At 45.2% G+C, this 25,130-nt stretch overlaps 1 protein-coding gene across 2 annotated transcripts in view; it reads left to right on the forward strand.

The window, feature by feature from the left end:
* Positions 1 to 25,130, forward strand: part of ADRB3 (adrenoceptor beta 3) — a 133,141-nt gene that overhangs the window by 93,445 nt on the left and 14,566 nt on the right. For both annotated transcript variants that reach the window (XR_011276006.1, XM_069617950.1), the window contains exon 2: positions 224 to 291. Coding sequence is in view for 1 of the 2 variants with exons in the window: in XM_069617950.1 (XP_069474051.1) it covers positions 224 to 263 (40 nt within the window). In the remaining variant the exon portion in view is untranslated. The remainder of the gene's footprint in view (positions 1 to 223; positions 292 to 25,130) is intronic.

Below are 25,130 nucleotides of genomic sequence, written 5' to 3' on the forward strand. Positions count from 1 at the left end.
TCATGTCAATCGTTAACGGTTTTCCCATCCATAATTCAGTTGACTGAAAGATCGCACTGCATTGCCCTTTACCCCGCTGTGCCTGTTTACCACCATGTTGGAAAGGAGTTCTGAGAACTCACTAAACTAAAAAAAAAAAAACAGTAATAAAAAAGTAATGTGTTTCCCTCTGTTTTGTTTTGTTTTGTACCTCTTCTCTTTCCTTCAATTGCACGCTGGGAAGGCTTGTCCAAAAGGATGAAACGAAAAATTCCAATCCATGATTGAGTCCAGTAGGAGGGGCACATGCCGGTAAGTCGCCAATTGCTTGCTTGTGCAGACCTACCCATTTTTGAGAAAAGCGTCCAGAAAAAGCCACGTCCCAGGGGGCGAATTGACTGAGATGTGCTGCTCTATTTGTGATATTTATTATAGAGCTATCAAATCTGCCCGCACCTAAACCCTAGAGAAAAGAAGCTACATATCATACACTAAAAGAGAGGCATAGAGACGATACTGATGAGTGTGGATGTCGGGACAAAAAAGTACGGGAGCTGAACGTGGACATTTCCGGCCACACATTCTGATCCCTGCCAGCTTGTAAACAAAACACTGGAACCAAGTGCTGGCCATATGCCCTGTTTTGAACCACTTCTTTTTTAAAGTTTTCATTTTGGTCATTCACTTTTGTTCCACCAGAATTCAAGCAGTATCTATTTTTATAATTATATGTAGATGAGTATGTGGGGGTAGGGAAGGAAGAGGGTGAGGGGTGGGAGGGTGGAAGTGGGGTTGTGCGGTAGGTAGAGGGCAAAAGAGGGGACCACCATATTATAAAAAGCTATGGAAAGGGTTCATTTACGCAGGTTATGCCTGGATTTCGTGTGCCAACCGGTTTTCCTGGTTTTCTTGCACAATGAATGGCAATGGCAGCCGCCTTGCTGGCTATGGCGGCTCCCATTGCCGACCAGTGGCGTGTGCTTCCGAGCAAAAGATAAATCAGCCAGGATGCATTGCATGCATGCAGGGAAAAGCATGAATCTCGGCTTCTTATAAGGTTCCCTGCACTCATGGACCACATGTGCCGCGTGCATAGATGCATGAAAATCATGGGTGACAATGCCACAAGGAAGATCAGTCGCGAGAAGTTGCTGTGACCTCATTAGAATGAGCCTCAAAGTCCGTGGCAGATGGGGAATGGGCAGTCGAGAGGCTCCTGCAGTCCTTATCTGTCATGGCTATACATTCCTCTATAGAAATGTACAAGACATAACTTGGAACTGTACATAGAGAACATGCTTATTTTATTTTTTACTTTTTCTAAATATAATTATATTTTTTTAATTTACTATATACTTCCCCAAGATGCTACCAGCAACGACATTGAGCTTTGGGCCATTATGAACATGTGTTGACAAAACAATAGTCACACAGGGCAGAGAAGAGCTTATTTTCACTGAAACCAGGAGACTTTGCTGATTACTGCTCGACTTCAATGGTCCAGGCTGATAATGGTAAGTCTCAAAGAGGGATGGGTTGGTCGATTTCTGTACGCCACTCCTGTAGGATCTTCTATCCTACAGATGAATATCTCACTCTAAGTATCAACCCTCCTACATTATATCACCAACCTCGTGTATTCTGGTTGCAGAGCTGATGGCCTAGCCACTGGATGGCCTCTCTGCACATGTGAAATCCCCCGCTCTTGGACCATTTGGGGACCCAATTCAAAACTGAAAATGTAATCCAGACTGCCCCTGAAAGCCTTTAATTCGTTTCCACTGAGCAACAACGTAGAACGCATTGCCTTATTTAATGCCTAGAGTAGTCCTTGTGAGTCCCAGTCGGATTCAACGACACTGGGTTTCAGGCGTTTCTAGAGACACATGTAATATGTTGAACTAGCAGGGTTATATCGACCTGCTGTTGCAAGGGGATGCAATAACACCTCCACTAATGGATCGAACCAGGGCACTGTATAGATATTGAAAACAGGCCCATTAAGGGGGGGCGTCCTGGAGGGGCACCTGGCTATGAATCTTATTGGGGTTGTAGCAGTCTTTCATTGGGTCACCAGAGCCATCCTTTTGCTGAGGAACGATTCACAGTCTACCAAGATGGTGGCTGGCAGCACAGGCCTGAAAGTAAAGCAGGGTTATACAATGTCACAGTCTACAGTGTCAAAAGAGGTTCCTAAATATCATTGTTAATGCATCCTTTCCTTGATCTAACCTGGTTAGTTTAAATTGTTGCTCTCCAAAACCCTTGGTCTAAAGAAGACCCCTCCCATGCTTTCAATCTAAATCGTTTCCACAAGAAGACTTAATCGATTATTGATTCTGCTACAGAAATAGAGGCTCTCAAGTGTGCAAAGAAAACACCAATTCCCTGTCTGATTACAAATCTCATGTCAATAGGAGAACATGTTTCACTTCCTCGGGTTCTAGGTTATGCATCAATCTTCAAAACAATTCTCGTGGCTTAAGATCAAATGAGCTGGCAGTATTGAGCCGATACAAAGCTGCGGCCCTATTACCTTTAATTAATGGGCCCCCATGCCATCACTCAATCACTCTGAGATGGTCTTCAAAAATATTACGAGGAGTATCTTGTATGAAACGCCATGCACATCCCCTTTACTCCCCACAGCAATCCTCGCTCTGCTACGGTGATCCATGCAAGAGTCTTGTATGTTCCATTCAACCTTTCACAGGACTGGAGTCAGCCCGCACATCGTTCACTGCAGGACACAGGGGGACCGTGACAAAGGAAGCACGCACATCGTTCACCGCAGGACACAGGGGGACCGTGACAAAGGAAGCACATTCTCGTCCATTTCCTGGGGACAATTAAAGAAGAAATAGCTCCCTAAAACTTTAAGTATATGATACAAACTTACAAAGTGGGATCCTGATGTCACTATGTCCTGGAAGTCAAGAATTGCAACACTGAGCCTGGCCTGAAGGCATCCAATCACTTTAAAGCAAAGATAGAGCGGTTACTTTTCAAGTGGAGGGGTACATAAACACCCGATAGTCTATGAGTTAAGTGATTGCTGTGACATGAGGCAGCCTCAACTTTTCAAGGTCGGATCCCTTAAAGGCCAACTAAGCCCCTCACGTTCCTGAGGTCGATAAGTTGAGTACCATTAAATTGGGTAATAACAACACCTATTGTTACATTGTTTAGAAGCAAGAGGAATCCAGGATGAAGCACTGTGTGAAAATGCAATATTATTTATAAACCTTTTCACAAGGGATGAATGTGTACTCTACTTTGACTTTTCATGATGAAAAACAGTTTTCTATCAAAATATGATTGTCCTGCACAACATTACTTAGAAAAGTGCTATTTTTGCATAGAGTTGAACCTTTGTCTATAAACCCTAGGGTTGGAATGGCAATGAAACTGTTTACTGTCATTCCGTATGAGTTTCAGGGCACACAGTCACTCTATACGTCGACGAATGGGAGGCAGACTGAGCTGAAGGAAAATCAGTCACTCCATTCTGATAATGGGGGAACTCGAGTGCAGTTGGGCATTATGCAGTTGTTATCTGCAAAGACAAAGGGATGTCATAGTAGATATTGCTTGTCATAGTTATCTATGCTAAGCGTCCACATGTCTGTGGTAACCCCACTTTGAGATCTCCCTTCCTCAAAATGGTATTGCCTGTGAAGTCACTCCTTTGGTCAATTGAAATTCTGGGGTGTGGGTGGTAAGGTATCATGGGCCGATACAGGAGCCTTTGCTACCCTTGCACACATAATTTTAGGTATTTATTTAAATTAGTTATTTAACAGTCACATGTCAGCAGCACAGTTGGTCAGTCAGTTCCTTCTTGTCGAACTCGTGGAACACCCCGAACAGGCTGTACATATTTTTTGTTCCATTTTATTTAGGGAGAGAAAAAGGTTGGTTTGCGTCCGATGGTGGCTACAGTCCAGTAATTGCATGGGGAAGGGAAGAGATAGTTGTGGTGGAGTGCCATCTGCAAGGGTGAATTATACTGAGATTTTTGTTCCAAGATCCTCCTACAGAGCGGTGAAGACAGAGCTTTAAGGAAGAAGAAATCTCTGCTCCCTAACCATCCCCTGGTTTGTTTTGATGACCAGCTGTCTCGGCAAAGCCTACTGCAACTGAGAAACTGACATCCTGGGCCATGCTCACAGGAGCAGACAGAACCTGTCAAGTTCTTGCCACAAAATATTCTGGTTTGGAATATCAGAAGGAAGGGCAAACCTTGATCCTGAGTGTCCTAGCACCACAAAACCAAGGAAGAGACCCCCGGCTCTCCCAGTATCTCGGAATAACCTCAATGCCAGTTTGGGCTTTTTCAATGTTGTCCAAGCTGCTGCAAGGGAACCGCCAGAGTCGTCTTCGACCTCAACACTCAACAGACATCACATTTTCGAGTTTAGCTCAACACCCATGCCAAAGCTCTGCAATCTTGGTCTCTGAGACCTGACAAGTCTTCTAGCATCCCCAACCTGACACCACCTGTCTGGTTACCAGCTTCATTGAGCACCAAACCACCACCACCGCAGTACCCTAATGACGTGTCGAGCATGTCACTGCCGAACAAACGTATCTTCTTCGACGCATCTGAAGCCTCAGTTTCTTCCAGCCCCACTGACCCAACATTGTCTGCCGTTTCTCAGTGTCTTCAACCTGCAAGCCATTGCTGCTGCAGAATTGCATTGCATCATTAGATCCTGTTGATCCCCCTCCCCGACTCAAGCCTGGCTCAGCACCAAATGTGCCCAGTGTGGTAAATCAGATGCAGGAGGCAGGCAAGAGGCCAAAGAAAGAGCCATAGCTCCATACACTATATGGAATGGTTCCCTTGAAAACAAGAAAAAAAAGATGTGAGATGCTACAGGCCAACCTCAAGCAACGCAAGGGCTGCCCATGGATTCAGGGGTCCGCACAGGAAACAAGCACATGCTGGATGGGCCGGAACCAGATTAACCATAGAGCAAAATGTTCATCCACACCAAGACCCTTAACCAAAAAGGGCCCCCCTGGCAGAGATGCATTTCACAACTTTGCTTTTTGTTACTTTCAGACACACTTTGCTTTGTGAGACATATCTGTGCAGTTTGTAAGGAATTATTTATCTCTAGGTTACTTTTGTCATATGGAGGAGGATGTAACAATGAACAACAAAGTGTTTCTGATTGTCATTTGCTAAAATGTCAGAATTGAGAACTTACCATTTTACGCGGGATGCTTTGGTTAGGACAATGCTAGACCTAGTGCTGCACTAAGCACACGGAATTTTGCCACTGACGGTATAATTACACCGGGCTGCACAATCTATGTATCACGAAATAACCACACCACGCATGGCTTGCCAAACAATGCTCTTTGGCACTCTTTATCGTCTTTCTGCAAAACTGGATAAATCATGCAGACGAAAACAACATTATTGCATCTCATAACATGTGCCAAAAAAGGAAAAACAGTCTAAGTGCAGCTTAGCAAAATACAGTTTTCACAATCTATTATCACATTTATATTTGTAATGCATTGGCAAAACCTTTCCTAGCTTCCCCCATCAATACAAATGAACTCATTTTGCTCCCAGAGAAATAGGCCTCTATTCTAGTAAATCTGGCAGAGCACACACATGTTTTAGATGCAACCTTGAAATATAATAGTTACTTTAGCAGGCCTACAAACTCCCACTTTCCAATGCGTAAATCCCTGCACAGGAAAACACTGTTATTCTCCAGTGTTTGATGCAAAAATTAGTTTTCCCTCTTTATGCAATAATTAGGATAATGTTATCTGTAATTATATATTCCTCTCTTATTTTGTCATTTATGCTTACCAAGATTTTGTGAGACTTTATCTGCGTGACCGGCGGAGAGGTGTCTTCTACGAAACGGCCTGTCTCTTTCTCTCCCACTCTCCACTGCCTGCCGGCTCCAAGGATCTCCCTGGTGTGCCTCCTCCCTGCAGCCGGGTCTCAGATGATCAGCTATCAAAATACCACACTGCAGCTTTGCAGCACACAGCTTGCCATCACCGAAATACACTAACTATTGTTTTCCTCTCTTCCTTCTTCTCTCGCCCAATGTTTCTCTCACCAGCCCCTAACACTCCTCCTTCTCTGCCCTTTAAAGCCTCTTTTACTTCTGTCCCCCTACTTATATTTTTCTACTTAATCCCTATAATTCTACCACCTAGTTCCCTGCTATCTATCGAGAGATCATCAATCAAACATTTCCCCTTTTAGCCAAATTCCTAGTAACTTTCCAGAACCCTTTCTGCTTCTTTACAGTCATCTTTGTACAGTGTTGATTCTCCGACCTGGATGACATGTGCAACATTTTCATTCTAACTTCCTGCAGCTTCCTGAGTGAACAAAGGTCTGTTCTCGCAACTGCATTTTTCTGTCTCATTGTGCTCTGCCTCAAGATCATCACACTGCAGAAAAACATTTAATTTGTGCATTTATTTCTCTAATCCAACATTGCAGTGAGAGTTCATGCACCTCCAGCCAGCAGCTGGGCTATGGCCTAAGCAACCCAGTCTGATGACTAATAGTCAATAGAATTGGTGTTGTTAAGGTTAGTTATTAGTAGAATGAGTATTAGTCATGTTAATTGTTAGCCCCTATGCTACACTACGCTGTGCTGATTCCCAAATCATGCCTCACATCAGCACTAAGTCACACACCTAGTATAACATTAGCTCAATGTGTGCATTATGCACATTGCCCCTGTTAGACTCAGAGATGCTGTTAAAATCAGGGCACAGTTGAAATGCATGCACTAATTATCGCAACACGTTATATGCAATTAAGAACATGTTTAGTTAATTGCATATCTTTCTGTAGATTGTCTAGTGTCATGCTCTGTAGCACACAGCATTTATGAAGATACAACTAGTATAGAGTTGCTTTAAATTTATAAGAAGTTGCCAAAATGTCAAAAATGGTGCTACACAATACGTTACTTTACGTTACAAATGTGATATGGCAAATAGAATTATGGGTCAGGAAATCTATTTTTTGCACTTTGTTTGTGAACTGGAACAGCACTGAAAAGAGACAGCGAACTGATAGGTCTGTTTCCGAGTGGCAAGCATCATGCTCTGTCTTCACGTTGCATTTGTCAATAGCTCTGCTGTCACATTCCCCAAAGTACTATTGACAACAATGCATGTCTATAACATGAACATTGTCTCACTAAAAAAGGGCAGTCATGTTATATTTTCACGGATTTAAATGCTGTCTATTTCGTTTGTGTAGCATTTAAAATGAGTGTTGAAGCAATCCAGGTCAAGTTTAATTTAAGAAATGTCTAAAAATGTTATAGCAGAGAAACTCTTAACCTACCATACATGCAACTGTGGTTCACAATAGTACACAAAGCATGTAAAAATAAGGGCAAGCCTATCGAAGGAGTGTCTATAGGACAGATTCCAAACAACATAGAACATAAGGTGAAACACTAGAATGCACATCTATACTGGGAATCCTTCCCTGCAATCCCTCCCTACTATTGTAAACGAATTGCAATATAAACAATAGCTAGTTTTAGTATCTTTTAATTAAAGTACTTATAGGTAATAAGTGGAAAGCAGCAAGTAAACAATAATATTTCAAAAATGTATGAACGTTCATTGTTACATGTTTAAGTTCATTCTATAAGGCACCATCTCCTAGATTTTGATGGCTTGACAGGGTTTATTGCTGTTGCAGAATCTATTTTTGCAATTATTATGTTCTTGGTTGAATGTACAGCTGTAGCGTGTAGCCCCTGCTCAGCCATTAAATACCATAGATATGTTTTGTGCAGATTTACTTCTGCAAGGCTGTCACCCTGGAGTCCCCAGGCTACCTCATTCAGAAACTCAGCATATCCGGAGGCCTGCGATCCACACAAAGTAGGGGAATTTGCAGACTTGAACTCTGACAGGACTGGAAGGAAAGTACCAGAAGACAGGTCTTCTCTGCCTATGCTCCAAGACTCTGGAACCTCCTCCCCTTCAACATCAGAATTTCCCTATCGCTTCTGCAGTTCATGAAAGAGCTTGAGACCTTCCTCTTCAAGGAATGGCTCCTTCCTAACACCTAGGTCCACACACGCTGCACTCCCTACCCTATCTGAGACTCTTTGATGTACTCCCCACTGTCTCCTAAATTTGGTTGCTTGTAGCTCCCTTGTTGCCAATTGGCCAAACTTGCATTCCCCTGTTAGCTCCCCGCTCCCATTTTCTCTGGTTCCCTCACTGTATTCCTCCCCTAAGATTGTAAAGCGCTCCATTGTTTCATGTCTCTTTGTATGATGAATATGTGGCACCAAAGAAAATATGTTCACTATCCTCAAGCATAACTGTTGGCTTTGCCTACAGTCTAGTAAACCATTTTCGTGACTATTTTTAATAGCACACACTGTGAACTGAATTACTTCTAGGGACTCCCAATTTTCGAAGCTGAGGCACAGTGAGATTACGTGATTTGCCCAGGGTCACACACTTGGGTTAGGTGGTGGAGGCAAGATTATACCTCTATTTGCAATTCAGGACTTAGTTCACATGTGTTCCTAACTCTACCCTGTATAGATTTGTGTTAATGGGAGCCCAAACAAAGCATCTTTGGCTTTTACAACGATACTATGGAGACTTAGGTCCTGATTTACAGAAGCTATTTATAACGCTGCAATCCCGTTGAAAAACGCTTTGTAAATAAAGCCCTTAAAATCACCAGTGAAAGAAAATGCAAATGGGCACAAGCTTGAAGCCATTGCTTTACTCAGTATGAAGCTAGCTGTGCAGCCCTGCTGTTTATTATTACATAATCTTTTAGCTTCTTATGGGACATCCACGAACAACGGTGACTGCCAATGGCATGCTCACAGCTGTGTCTGCAGACATCCTCCAAAAATAGCTCCCCATTTAAAATGCACTGCTGAAAAAAAGACAATTAAAACATACTTTACAGACTCTGTGCCTTCCCTTTTCTTTATTTGTTCTTGAAAGCACAAAAACCGGACAAATAGTAACATGGCTCTTAAATCAGTCTCCGAACATTGGCTGGGAACAACTGATCCAGTGCCCTCAAATTGCCTGCACCCCGGACAGCTGCTCACTTTGCCCACCCCAAGACACAGCCCTGGGTGTTCATTTAGTGCACCTTTTTACAGAGACACAAAGCTACAAACACTCATTAGCCAACTGTGCAGATACTGTGCAGACACTGTGCCCAGATACCTCTGGGTTCGGTGCGCTATATAAGCAAATAAACTAAACTAAACTAAACTTGAGTTCATCCTGCGCTTTGTTTTTGGGACTCTGCTGTAAACAGCCAATTAACAATTCTTTGGAGATGCTTGCACTGTGAAACCATTTTCTGGCTTGTTTGCAGCATTTCTGCAAATCTGCAGCATAAACTTGCTGATCACGCTCTCGTATAAAGAGATGGTATCGCTGGAGGCCCTCACAGCAATTAATTATCTGGTGTGTGCTTCATGTAGCGAGGGCTAGTGAATCGGGGTGATTTCCAAAGAGCTGGTGTGGAGGGGACACCATTCCTTACTAACACAGGAGCTTTGCAGAGAAGCATGAGATAGTCAACTGTGACTTTACCCTATCAGGTGCACCTCCATATCAAGGGCAGAGCCAGGCATGGGCTTGGGAGGGCTAAAGCCCACCCACGTTGATGCAGCTGGTATCCCTCTGCTGTTACGCCCAGCCTGGGCTCAGACCACTAGAACCTGTCACATTTCTCACCTCAGAGAGCGGTGTATTTACTTAAGCAAATACACCGCTCTCTGAGGTGAGAAAACAGGCAGTGAAGTGAAGGTAGAGTCAGGGGGGTAATACTACTGTGGGGCTGCCGGGCTGGGTCTTACTGTGGCATGGAATGCTGTACTTGCATTAAGGGCAAAGCCAACATGATGAGTATTCTTACATGGGGAGGGCATGTTTCCATTGTTTGACTTGGCTTTTTATTTTACTGGTGTTAAGGTCAAAAGCAACATAAATATTCTTACATGGGGGGAATATACTATGATCAGTGCAACATAAGTGTTCTTATATGGGGAGTTGTGTACAGATAATGTCATTTATATAGCGCTTTCACCAAAGCGCTGTACAGAAAACATATTTACATAAAATATATCACCCAACCAAAGTTTGCACTCATTTAATGAGCTTTATTTATTTATTGCATTTATTTACAGTGCCCAAACCCATAAAAATCGCGGCGGTGGAACGACTTGGTGAGCAGGGAAAACACAGTACAGTACAGAGTAAGAGAGAGGTGCAAAAGCAAAGTAATAGTACAAGGCCCGTAGAGGAGAGAAGAAGATCAGGGAGGTCACTTTGAAGTATGAAAGGCTGAGTTGGCCTTAACGGGATTTGAATCTGTAAATCACACTCAGATTACAACAGCATGTGCTCAGCCCACTGAACTATTTTACAGTATGTGCTCAGCCCACTGAACTATCTTACAGCATGGGCTCAGCCCACTGAACTATCTTACAGCATGGGCTCAGCCCACTGAACTATCTTACCATCTAGCCAGCAAGAGCATGCTTGTGTAGCCAGCAAGGATATGTTTTCTTATTGCGGCATGGCTTTTTTTCCACTGGCATTAAGGCAAAGTATGTTCTTACATGGGGATACTGGCATGTATTGGCAGAGCCCGGCTAAACATGCTTTGTTATAGTATCATTATTGGAATTATGGACAAAGCAAACACAAGTATTTTCCTATGTGGGAATAGTGGCACATAGCACCAGAATGGACATGTGTGAGCACAAATGATATGAAAATGTATTTTTTTTTACCCTTGCATATAGTGGGCAAAGGCTTGATGAAAATGCTCCTGTGCATTGTTGGTGGCTTGGCATCTAACAGACTTTTATGTCTTACCCTATAAAACGGATTGTAAACGGTGTGGCATTTTGTCTAATTAATTACAGAAAGTGTACTCTAAAGTGCGCTATTTTAACCCATTATTTTAAAACGTTTCTCAGCGTAGGTAAACAGTAGCCTTCAAGCCCCCAGCTTAACACGCAGGGTTGCACACTTTATGGAAATCCCCAGGGGTGACGTACTGCGATATTGCAGCCATCACTGATTCCAATGCCAGTAACATAGCTGTGCAGGTTAAAGTGCCTGCTGCAGAGATCCGCGGGTTGACTGCATGTTACATATTTCATTTCCAGACAAATAGCTTAGCTGGCTAATGTGTTTGCTGCAGAGATACTCTCACCCCCCTCGGTACCCTGGGTGATTGTACACCTGCCCGCTCCCCCATCCCCCAGAAGCCTTATCTAGCCATGTGGATGGGATTGGAGTCTTACTTGCCATCACCAATCTAGGCTGCACATTAATTCTGAATTTTACCCCATAAACAAAATAAAACCCTGCACTTGAGAGAATTGAAACAAGCGAGTAAAGAATACCGCCGAAAAGTGGCATTAACGGTACCAACACTTGAAGATTCTCAATGGACAGTCAGACCTGCATGGCCCTCAATGCGTATTTGTAATCACCCTGGCCGCCGTGCTCCTGCCTCTGGGCGTTTCCAGGGGTTGGAGAGCCTGCCCTCTAAAGGAGCAGGTCATGTCAGTAAGTGTCATCCGTGTAGGCAGTGGCATGCCAGTGTTCTTATAAACAAGCATCACGTGTGGACTGCTAATTGCAGGATCCCCGGCCATCCATCATGCCCTCGTTGGCACTTGACAGCGCCCGTACAGGGCGCTCATCAGACAAGCAGTCAGGCCGCATGCCATCGCACGCTGGGCTTGCAGGGAACATTTCATCAAGGTGTCACCCAAGTTTGCTCTTTGTGTGCCTGCTGCCCAGGTGATGGGCGAGCTGCGACACGTTGCGTGCTGTCCCGGAAATATACACAACGTTCCCTGAATGCGGGGTTCTCCTTATTGCTCGAGAAGCGCCCCTTTTTGAGACACATTTGCATCTGCTGTAGATTAAGGAACCCTCTAATGTGGACGTTCCAAATGACCGGTCAGAAATTGATTATACTGGACCCAGTTTCTTATATACGACTTTCTTGCACATCTGCTGTAGTGTTTGGAGAAAAAACTATTTGACTACAATGGCATCGTTAAAGGAGGCAATTGGAGGATACTGGTGTCTATGCGCATGAGGTGATGTTATTACTTAAATACTAGAACTCCCCTTGCTTTTCCTGCTGGCCACACATAGTCCAATGTCCGGAAATGACACGCCCTAACTTTACTGGTTCTATGTCATTTCATCGACACCCGTTTGTACGACGGGTGTTTATACGCAAAGTTTTTGCCAAAAAAACTCATCAACATTTTGTTTACATTTTTTGGGGGGCTTCCTCCCCCAGGGTGCACCCTGCCCCCCAAGCCCCACCCGTCCTTTACCTATTTTTTGTTATTCACGACTCCCAACCCCTTATATGCGCTTTCCCTCCCCCAAAAAAATTACGAAAATATTTTTCAGCAAAAACTCTGTGTAACAACACAAATAGGTGTCGATGAAAGGACGTCGTAACACTTTACCAATAGGAACAAAGGGTAATTAGTCACTTACTCCATGTTTCCTAAGGTTTTAGTGTGCCTGTTCCTGAAAATGCATTTTTGATTGGGTTGCTTTCAGAAACCGTCCACCATTTTGTATTCTTTTAAAAGACTTTGAGATAAGACGTTACGCTGGGGTCAAGCGTTAGGATCCTTTTGGGGATGGGCGTAGCAGGCCCTCTACTTGGCCAGCAGCAGAGGCAAACTGGCCTTCTGGGAAACCAGAGTAATTCTTGTCAGGTCTGGCCTCGGTGAGGTAGCTTACGCCCCTGCTTCACCTGCCTTTCAGAGGCGCCCAGGGTGAAGACAATTCTCCCAGTATGACACAACCAACCAGCTATCCATATCTTGGCATGTGGTTGACAGGCAGTGTTTCAGGGGAATGTTTCATCTAATGTCGGCCTGATTGATTCGCAAACCTTGCTTCCCACGAGTGTGGAAGGAGCTAGCGCACCCCTTTCACTTGCGCCCAGAAACTTATGCCCAATTCACAAAGGGCATCTGAACATGCGAATCTGCAAAGCAGGGAATGTACCAGGGGTTTCCTGTACATTTCAAAAGGGCATCCCTATCCACAAAACAGAAATGTGCAGACAACAAAAGCCTGTTGCTGCACCCCTACGGAACAGCTATAGAGGGGTGTGTGAAATGACTTATAGGGTCATGTCTGAATCTTACATGCGTTGTTTTTCCAGTGTGACAGTGGCCCAATCCTTCACTTGCTATGGGAGTCTGACCCCCTTTGAGGGAGTTAAGACCTACAGATATCTGGGCACGGGCCTAACAGTTGCAAACTCCATTAAGTGGAAACTTCACTGACGTGAAGTTTTGACACTTGATGACGCAGCAATGGTGGGACTTGAGCATTGATGAGCCTGCGCATGCGGCGCTGCTAGGTCTGGAAAAGATCCGAGGCTACGCTAATGTCGGGACTCTCGGGGCTAGCTAGCCTTTCGGTTGTAGCCACTGAGCTTCTATCTGGGCCTATAACCAAACGACCCAGGGCTATAGCCCCTCTATATCCTCTATCGTGGCGCCTCTGCGCATGAGCACCGTCGAGGAGGGCCCTGCCACGTGCAGAGCTCTTCTCCCCCTAGCGTTTACTAGCATACTTGCCTCGTGTTGGTCCTTGTTGTACCATCTTTCTACAGTCATCACTTAGGTTTGCAGGGTCTGTCAGTGGCTGCATTTAAGTGGGCTTGTGAAGTAAATATGCTCTGGTTCCTGTTTTATTAACTATTATCCCCTCAGAAAACCTTGATAATTTATCTAGGGCCTTGACATGGGAGGCAGAGGCTCTTGTAACGGATGCTGCTGATGCAGAACCCAGACTAGGCTTGCACCTAGTTATTTTTTATCCCAGGATATTATGTCCTGCCCTGTTATCTGTTTGCACGTCCTTTTTTGTTCTCTGTATGCTTTGACGTCCATGGGCGAGTAGCGCTACACAAGAATTGCAAGTAAATAAATAAATAAATAAATGCATATAGTACCAAGATCTTTACAGAGTGTCCCCCTCATCCCGCTAGAACTGTGAGCACAAATTCTAACTACCCAGTCTAATCGATCATGTATACTGTGAGCATACACTAGGATGCAAAATGCAGTTATTTATCCATATATTCTGTCAATGTGTAGCTTTGCTTTTAACATGCCCATGTAATTCATGTAGAGGTAGGGGGAGCCAAAGAATTCATGGGTAGAGCTGAGCCAGAGCGACGCGTAAGGGCCCTTCCTTGGATCTAAGAGCCAAACACAAGCAGAGCCAGAAAAAGATGGCTACCGCGCCTTCTGCCACCCCACCCTCAAACACAAAACCCATACTTGATATGCTACCTCTCTAACGCCTACAGCACAAAACCCAATTGTAGACCTTGTTTTCTGGCCGCAGCCTGGGCATGGGAGTCTGTTTTTCCTGCCCTGGCCAGACATGAAATAAACCCCCTCCCCAACCCCCACCTAAGCTGTATAGGTAGGGGCGCTGTACCTGCAAAATAAAATCACTGTAAACAGGAGGTGGGCTACACCCTGAGTACTTACCTTACCTCTTCATACTCCTTTATGAGAAACAGACACCAAGGAAGATTTTTTTAGCGATCCCAAAGGGGACCTTCTTTATTTATAAAAACACAAACTTTATCCTTATAAATTCCTACCGCTAATCATTTATAGTTCTAAAGGGATCTGCCTTGTCAGCCTATCCCCCCCTAGACAGGTCACAGGGAGACCCATATGGTGAAACAGGTGGAACAGGCCCTTGACTTACACCTGGCAGCACCCACTGGAGAGAAGGACCAGAGGATGGCCTCAGTGTGTGGTCCCACCCCCTGGGCAGCCTCTGGCTGGCCACCAGTTCATTCACCTACCTCACGCCAGGGTCCACACAGGCCCTTCTTCCCTTCCTTACACTATCCCTATCCCTTTACTTACCACTATACACACTATCTACGTAACACTTACCATTACTTTATAAGCATAACTATAACCACCTATAACTATAAATATACATATGCACTTAAATATACACATTACATATGCAGTACCTTTGGTAGCGCTGTCCTGGTGGTCCTGGAATCTGCGACGGATATAAATGGAGCTATCCCCCAGTCTGGCCTCCCGGTGTGACCCCTATCCACCACGTGAGGCCACACAGAGTCACTGTGTGGCCCTGTGCACAATGTGTTAAGGCAGCTCCTATGCCTGGATGGGGGTCCGCCACAATCACTGCACAGCCTGCGGCCCTTTGCATCTACTTCTGCGGCCCTGTACCAGGCTGCACCTTGTAAATGTTCTAGGGCCTCTAAGGAGGGCCCATCCGGTCTAGTCCTTGGGTGGGTGAACTGTCTACACAGCTCTGTCGGAACCCGCGATGCTCCGTGCAAGCAGCCCAGGCCCACAGTAATGCTCATGCCCCCGGGGGCCACTCGAGACCCCCAGGGAGCCAATTGTTTATTTTCTCTCCTTCTTTTTGCTTTGCTTGTCCCTTCTCTTTTCACAACCATCCTCTAAAGGTTTTACCTTAGACTCTTTCACCCCTGCCCATCCCATTCTTGGGCAGGGGAGTTCTGTTTCTTTTTTCTTTTAATTTTCCAACATTTCATCCAGCCTCATGGTGGGCTGCATGGATGAGTCCAAGCCAAAACTATTAAAAACATCAACACTAAATAAAGTATTTTATTTATGCACCATGGTTTCTTTGGGCCTCATTACGAGCTTGCCGGTCCGGATACAATGGTACCGGCAAACACTGAGTTGTGCTCGCGGGTGCCTTTCATTCCACCAGTTGTGACCTGAAAGGCACCAGCGAGCACAGCATGTCTGATGCACAGGCACCGTTACAAACGGTGCCGGTACATCCGACCTCCCCGTTCCCATTGAGCCCTAATGTGGAAGAATTTTTCCAGCGCCCAGGAATGGGCAAATACCGGGTCTGGCAAGGCCGTAATGACCTGGTAATTGCCCATTTCTGTAATGAGACGGAGTCTTTATTTCAATATGCCCTAGGGTACAAGTATGTAGCCCTGTCTAGCCTGGCCCAATTTGGGCCAATGACAACTCAATACCTGGCCACCTCATCACAGTCCTCCACAACACTAATAACTAATAAATAAATAAAATAAAATAAATACCTGTCTTCCTGCCTCTTTGACCCCATAATAAGAAACCATATCTGGTATCACAATTTTGGAAGATACGGCACAGTGAAATTATATGATTTGTTCAGAATCACACACTTTCTCTAATCTGCGATTTGATCCCAGTTTTCACGTTAGACACAAGCACAAATCTTCAATCTCTAGCTGATATAAGAGTTTGTTGATGTACGGTTTTAAGGAGCTAAAATAATGCTCTGTTTCTTAAAGAGAACTTAATATGAAACAAATCACAATATTAACCATCGTACACATATAAACAAATGTATGTTATGCAAAAAAGCGATAATCATTTTATTTTCACCATCCTGAATGTACCGGAATGCAAAGTAAAGTTGGCATAAACAATCCCCTCTGTTTTGCAGTTGTACCTTAAAGACTTAAATAGACAAAAACAAAACTGCCTGGAAGGATGAGCACCTCATAGTCATCATTATTTCACACAGACCTGGAGCTGGTTATTGTGCACAGCTTCTCGCTGGTTTAAGTCCTAGGGGAGCTAGTCTCAGTCTTTCAGCAGGCAGACGTGGGTGCAACAGGCAGCACCCACATGTCCATGAAAGTGGGAGATTAGGACCAAAAACAAGAGGGCTGTGTGGCATGTGGAAAGCCTCATGTCTAGGCAAGCGTCCCCCTTGCTCAAGACCTGGGTGACCTCCCATTGCCTCATGCACACACTTGGTAGTATGTGGAGACCATACAGCAACTGCCCCTAGCTGGTGGGGAGGGTAAAAGAAATTGTCCTGGCAGGCTCCTTATACAGTCAAGGAAAATATCCCAGGCAAACTCTCTTGCCCACCAAACAGTGTAGTACATTATCTATTTGACATTTCCGTTAGGAAAGAAACATGTCTCATAAGCGACAGAACTATGAGCAGGTTAAGGGCCACTTCACCCTGTTGTGAGCACATTGTAAATTATCAATATTTATGTTACCTTTTGGAACGAACACTGTCATGTAATTTGCTATATAAGTGCAACTTTTATGTTATGCACATTTGACAGAATCACTTATAAGTGACCTCAATGATAGCAGCCAAAAGAAATAGGGCTCCGTTAAGTATGGATGTGCCGAGGATTGCATAGATTGGTAAAGTGTGGAAGGCAGCTTTTCAGGTTTTACTGTTTGCAGTTTTGCAGGTTTCAGACCAAACATGCCCCTGTTGCATCTTTAGTTTTGCACCAGCATGCAATTCCTGGCTCCTGGCATGTACAACTAAATTGTGTAACTGTATGCATGAAACTGCTAAAATACTTAATATGCTTGTAACCTACGCCGTGATACCTAAGGGTTTGGGCGTAAAACCAACTGTAATAAGTAAAGCATGTCTTTGGAAGTGGCTGACTTCATGCAGTTCTTTTAACTGTCACTGTAGGGCAGCGTCACTTTAATGTACTCTGTGAATGCAAGTGATGCCTGGCTTAGCTCCAGCTGGGCGCTTTCCTTACCAAAAGCACTCGACCTGAGACAGAGCCAGGCATTTGGCTATAATCAGGCTCGAGCCGACTCCGGCTCCACCACCTACAAATGCATGCAGTTGCTCCAGGGAGTGATTGTCAGGATGCAGCATTCGGGGAAACCGATTATTGGCCAGGGTGGAGGTGGAGAAGAAATCGGGGGTGTAGAGTAGATGGTCACCCCATGTTGAGTTAGAGAGATAGGCAGGCGAGCATTGATGTCGCTTTTAAAGGAACACTAAGACTCTTAATTTCATTGAATCTCATCCCTGATATGAAGCTTTGTTTCGACAGCATACAGGAGAAAAGTGTCCCAGACACAAAGACGTTAGACTGCATAGCTATGGCTTGCCCTAGGTCAGGTGTCAGCCAGCGTGGCTCAGAGGAGCTTCGGATGCGAATGCCATAATCCTCCCAAAGGATCTCAAGGGAAACTTAGTTACCAGTGGAACTTCTTCCTGAATGGGCCGCAAGCCACGAAAGTGCAGAATGGCACAAGCACCTACAACAACGAAGCTGGCAGCAGATGCATAAAGTGCAATGCTTTTGCATTTCTGGTTTCAAATTAGTAGACATAAAGCATTTGTTATATACCTGTCCATCATTAAGCACTCTAGGCCTCATTACTAATTGGGTGATGTTGCGGCAGTAAATCTGCCGAAATACCACCCAACAGAATGGCCGTTACCAGCACTTGGTCTGGCGGAATTACCGCCGGATTACAAGTGGCCGTGGCGGAGTTAGTCCCCATTTTTTATTGAGTCCATTGGACTCTATGGGGCATTTTTGGTGGAATTACCGCTGCAGTAATTCCTCCAATTTTGCAGATTTTTGGCAGAAAGATGGAGGATATACCTCCAGCATCATGCTGGAGGTAAATCATGCTGGAGGTAAAACCTCCACTCCAGGGCCATACTCATAGTATGGCAGTGTGAAAAAAGTGGCGGTAATTCCGTTCCACCCATTTTTGCCCACGCCGCCATACTTGTAATAACGCCCCTGTGTAAACAATATTGAAATGGTATTTGCAAATAATATATGGAAAGGCCAGACTTGTAGTGTAGGTCATTTTCCTCCTCTTGCAGAATTTCATGTGATGATTTTCACTTGGTAAGTATCTCAATGCAACACAGAACACAGAACAATGCCTTGAGAGCAGCACTTAAGATCAACAGAAATGAACACATCTCTTCCATTAGAAGACAACACAAATGGCTATCTACTTTTGATAAAATCCAACTTAAAATTGCCTCCCTCACATACAAGTGCCTAAATAATAGAGCACCGCCCTACCTCAATGACAGAATCAGCAGGAAAACCTCTCTTACACCGACCAGAACAGCCAACTCGAATTGCCTCCCAGTACCACGTTTCAAACTCTCCACTATTGGGGGACACAGCTTCCCAGTTAAGGCTGCACAATTGTGGAACTCCCTACACCCTGGTCTTAGAGAATACCAGTCCTTCTCAAAATTCAGACAGAACCTGACAGACTGGATAAAAGAAAATGATAACTAACCCGTTGGACTAACACTCACTCGACTTTCCACATGCTCCATCACCGCATATCCTTCTGCACACTGAGTCGCCCACTATGTGTTAGTCCCCTCTGGACACCCTCTCTATGTTGTGTTGTACTGCGATGACTCTGTATCCAGCCGCTCATGCAATGTACATTGTATTTATGCCTTTGTATCTCATGCACCTATCTATGTCTCTGTATTTCATTCAGCTATGGAACCAAGCTGAACGTATCCTTATTTCCTGCGCCCTGATGCCCCTGGGTCTGGAGCGCACTACAAATAAAATAAACAAACAAACAAACACAGTGTATTAAATTGGGCCCTGCTGTGGAATTACGTGGACATTCTCTTCAATGCATAATGTGTTTGTATTATTGTTCAATACTTGCCTGTTTATGAAATGTAATATTTGAAATGTGTAATGTATATTTTGATTAATGTATAAAACTTGCATACCTATGAATCGAGGAAATCAACATTTGAAAGACTCATGCCTAAAAAAGTTTATCTTTAAGAAAACGAATAACCAAAGTGCTTGATAATTTTATTTATTTATTTACTGTGGTATAGTTCACCTGCTGAACTATACCACAGTAAATAAAAGTTATAATACAAATAAATCCAATGCGTAAAAAGACAATCTAAGATATATAAGAATCTAAAATACAAACAAATACATAAATTATCTAGTCCGTTGTCTCTTACAGAAGATAAAATGTCCTATAGACAGAATTAAGTTTCTTGAGTTTTCATAAATAACTTCTAGATTTTCAGTTAAATGCAAAAGGTTATTCATCCGATTTTCCAAGCAACTTGTGGACTCTCCAGTAAAGGTTGCCACAATAAATCTACAGAATTAAACCTAGAATCCTTATAAAAACAGCCAAGAAAAAGCCTCCTCGAGTCTGATAGTTTACGACTTGCCATTACTAGGCGCTTAAGGGATTCTACTTCTTTGGATTTACCAAAACGACAGAATCTCTCCTCAATAGGGGTTCGATATCTAATTCCAAACATCTCATTGGAGGGTAACAAATTACACCTGATTTTCATAAAATACAACTTCCATCGAGCATCCGTGAACTTAATTAATTAATTAGGAACCCTATGCAGAGATGTCCCATCCAATGAGATATAATGCTGGTATGTTTATTTTTTACACTGCGTATTTGTTTGAGTCATCGATTAAGCTTAGCTTGAAAAGGCATCTTTTTGGTTCTTCTCCAAACAGATAATAGGAAAAGTAATGTGTTATTCATATGGTGCTTTCACCAAAGCCATGCACATATAACATTTTTATGTACAATTATTAGGATAATAAGACTAAAGCTCCATCTCTTCGCAAATATTTAGGAACTGTTATCTAAGTTGAAATGATAGCACTAGGACAAATTTACAATAAAAAGACACATTCATGGGAAAATCGAAAATGTCTTGTTTTTATACCGAAGATGTTGGTTAAAAAAAGGCTGTTGCATAAGTCGTTTCCTGATCAGACCGTGAACCAGAGAGACAGTGGAGTTAATGGTTAATTCCCAGAGAAATGGCTGAGATCACCATGCGTCAATTTCATGGACAATACACTTGTCATGGGGATTCCCCACTTCATGCTTCGGAAAGTAGTGCATGCTAAACCATGTAAGTGAAGGCTCTTCAGGTGCCAAACAGCACTCTACATTAGCAGTACCATACAACAACAGTCTCACCACCACCCTCTCTACTTCCAGTACATTCTCACTTGTTCTTTGTCATCTATTCAATGAAATAACACAACAACAGCGATGGTGTTGGTTTCCGAGTGTCTAGCTCAGTTCCACCCATCTGATGCAGAGCCAAGGCAGGAGCTGGCAATGGACACCTTTTTATTCTGCATTTTGTGTGCCACCTTGTCCAACTTGCTCCAAATAATTAAAGATTTTACCAAGCGCTCAGCTCACTCTTGAGTGTTGAGGCCGTATTCAACTCTTTTTTTTTTTTTAAAAAAGTTTATTGATTTTTCAACACAAACAACAATACAAACCAAACCGTAGTGCAATTAACAATATTACAATAAAGCATTTAATCATTAGTGCGCACTACCTCCCTGATCCCTCCCCCCTCGCGAGCCAGTTTCCATGTCACATTCCGTATCTGCCGCACATGAGCGGGCCTCGTTGTCATCCGACCCTCCCGAAGCCATCCCTGTCCCAAATATGCAAGATATCAAAGTCCTCCATGCCATCAAAGAGGCCAGTTCCTCCTCCCAAGACATACAACTCGCCTCCTGCCACACTGCTGTCTCGGCCTCCGCCCATTTCTGTAGGTCATTCCACCACACCTCAACCCGTGGCTTGCTACATTTTTTCCAGCCCATGGCTATTCTCCGTTTGGCCAGCACATACGCCAAGTCTTTCAGTTTACACACATGTTTCTGCTTCCTAGGTCTGGAAAACCCACCCAGCAGGCATGCCCAGGCGGTGTCTATGGCAAGCGTGACCCCTTTCTCTCCTAGCTTGCGCGCCACCTCCCTCCAGAACCCCTCGATCACTGGGCATGCCCAGAACATATGCGTCATGTCCGCATTTTCTTCGTCGCATTTAGGGCACGCCTGTCTGCCCGCATTCCGGAATTTGGATATCCGCAGTGGGGTCATATACGCTCTGTGCGTGACATATAGCTGTACCTGCTGCAGTCTGGCATTTCGAGATACTTTCCTGTGGTATCTTAGAGCCCGTTCCCACATCCCATCTCCCATCTGGGTCCCCACCTCGCACTCCCATTCCGATCGTAGGCCTGTCAATTCCTTCCCAACCTTCAACATCACCATCTCATACAACCTAGAGATCTCATGTCCCCCTTCCGTCGTGTCGTATATCCCTTCCAGCGTAACCTCCGATTCGTCTGCCAAGGTAAATTCAGGCCATAGTTCCCGAATTTTCCTCCCCAATCTGTGGTATGTTACATATTGGCCTCCATGTAATCCAACCTCCCCGCTAAGTTCCTCAAACGCTCTGATGGCACCCTCCTGCCACACATCACCCAATGTCACCAACCCCACAGATTCCCAATAGGTCCTAATAATCCCCCTCAGCTGTCCGTCTACCCCCGCCAGGGCAACTAGTGGAATCTGCGGAGAACACGGGAGTGGGTCTCCCATCAGTTTGCATGCTCGTCTCCACATCTTCCATCCCAGCCTCACCATCGCCGGGTACTTTCTCGTAACAGTTTCTGGCAACCAAATGACTTCCTTCAGGAAAAATGGGGCACAATCATGCCCGAATAATCTAAGTTCTGGGGTCTCTTCGTCGGAAAGCCATTTGGATACAAACTGTAGTTGGCTCGCTATGTAATAAGCCTCAAAGTTTGGGAGTCTAACTCCCCCTTTTTCATGAGAGTTCTGCAACTTCCAGAGTGCTACCCTGTTTCGAGTGCCATGCCACAGGAACTCTCTGCAAACCCCATTTATTTTAGCAAAAAAACCCTTAGGGATCATATATGGGATGTTACTAAAGTAGTGTAGCAGCCTAGGCAGAACCACCATTTTAATCATTGCTCCACGCCCCATCATCGCCAGGGGCAACTTCTGCCAGAAACTCATGCATGCGCGTATCTTCTCAACAGCCATCTCAGTGTTACACTTATGTTCTTTCTCTACCGTGTGGTAGACATCTATTCCCAGGTAACGAAACGTGTTAACTGCCCAGGGCACCTGTAGCACCGGCAGCCTCTCTATGGGGACACCCGTATAGCAGCCCAATGGGAAAATGTTCGACTTCTGGGGGTTGACCGCTATGCCTGACAACCTCGCATATCTCCCCATCACGTCCAGGATATACTGTAAATTCTCCTCCGGATGACTCAGGTACAATAACAAGTCGTCCGCATACAGGGATATCAGATGCTTTTCCCTCCCAATCTCAATACCCACAATGTCGTACTGCTGCCGCAGGTACAGTGCCAGGGGTTCCAGGGCCAGGATATACAGCATCGGGGACCAAGGACACCCCTGTCTAGTGCCTCTGCTGAGTTGCCATCTCTCGGATATGATTGCCCCCGTCCGGACCCTGGCCAGTGGAGCACTATACAGCAGCTCCGCCCATCTAACGTATCTTGGACCCAGTCCGTATTCTCTCAAGGCCGTCAGCAGCCACCCCCAATTAACCGAATCGAAGGCCTTTACAGCATCCAACGACACTATCGCCATTTCCCCGTCGCTAATGGATCCCATCTCTATCACCCGGTGGAGGCGTCTGTGGTTTTGGGTAATATTCCTCCCCGGGACATACCCTGTTTGGTCCGGGTGTACCAGTTTGCCTATCACCCTCCGCAGTCTGTTTGCCAGGACAGCCGTTAGTATCTTGCTGTCCTGATTCAGCATAGATACTGGCCTGTACGACCCACAACTATGCCTGGGTTTATTGGGCTTAGGGAGCGGTACAATGACCGCCTCTCTGAGCGATTCCGGCAACCTCCCCGTCTCGAACGCCTCATTGAGCATATCAAGCATCGGGGGGAGCACTTCCGCTCCAAAGGTTTTGTAAAATTCGCTGGGCAGGCCGTCCGTCCCTGGGGTCTTACTAGTGGGTAGTTGCCGGACAACCGCCTCCAACTCCTCCAATGTTATCGGGGCATCTAATTCCTCTCTTTCTTCCGTGCTTATCCTGGGCAGCCCAATATCTTGCAGGGTCTCCAGCATATCCTCCCGGTCACCGCCACCCGGATCCCCGTACAATTCCCTATAGTAATTCACAAATTGTTCGTTTATGCCCTCTTGGGTATCTATCTGCTTCCCATCCTCTCTAGTAATCGTCCTAATCGGGGGTCTCGGGGTTTCTTTCTTATATAGCCATGCCAGGAGACGGCCCGTTTTGTCTCCTCCCGCGTGTTGTCTCTCAATATATTTTTTATAGTTTAGGTTACAGAGCCTCCCCCAATGTTCCGTACACTGCTGTTGCAGTTTAAGCACCAGCTCGTTGTCTATGGGCTCGCTCTTCAACGCCCGTTCCAACTGGCTTTCTGCCCTCTGTAAATCAACCAGGACCCCATTCTGCAAGCCTTTCGATTTGGCAATCGCCACCCCTCGCATCACAACCTTAAAAGCCTCCCACAGAGTTCCCGCCGAATCAACGCTGCCAGTATTGGTATCGAAATAACTAGCTATTTCCTCCCGCATATCTTCCCTGAAAACCTGGTCTTTAAGCGCCTCTGCGCGCAGACGCCACGTCGGGATCCGCGCTCTGGGGCGGCCATATTGCCAACCCACCACCAATGGCGAGTGGTCCGATAGGACCCTCGCTTTATATTCCGCCCTGGACACCTCTGTCAAGACATCCGATGTGGCAAAGATATAATCAAGCCTGGTGTGCAACTGCTGCGGGGCCGAGTAGTGTGAGTACTGTCTCACATTGGGGTGCTTAGTCCTCCACACATCCTCGAGCTCGAAGTCTCGCAGCAGCGTCCGCAGCGCCCGGGCTGCCGGGGCGGGCCTAGTCACTTTATCGTCGGATCTATCCATCCCCGGCTCCAACACACAGTTAAAATCCCCTCCCCAGAACACCGCACTCCCAACACACCAGCTCAGGCTGGCACTCATAGTCCGATAGTACTCTGCCGTGCCCTGGTTCGGGGCATACGTGTTCACTACACACATCTCTTTATTCTCGATTGCCCCTCTTACCATAGCCAGGCGCCCCTCAGTATCCAAGATTTCCTGCCTCAGTTGAAACGGGACATGTGGCGCCACCCAGATCAGTACACCTCTGGCATAAGCCGAGTACGTGGATCCCACCACCGTTCCACCCCACTTTTTCTTTACCAGCTCCAGTTTATCTCGGGTCAAATGCGTTTCTTGCAACAATGCGATGTCTATCTTTTGCCTTCTCAAGTATAGCATGACTTTATTCCGTTTTAGATAGCTATTGAGACCCCTGACGTTCCATGTTAGCAATTTTAGCTCCCCCATAATTCACTGGTATCCTGCCCACTCCCCCCCAACCCACCCC

The sequence above is a fragment of the Ambystoma mexicanum genome, chromosome 10 (genome assembly GCF_040938575.1).
Source record: "Ambystoma mexicanum isolate Mex_15411 chromosome 10, UKY_AmexF1_1, whole genome shotgun sequence".
NCBI classification, from domain to species: Eukaryota; Metazoa; Chordata; class Amphibia; order Caudata; family Ambystomatidae; genus Ambystoma; species Ambystoma mexicanum.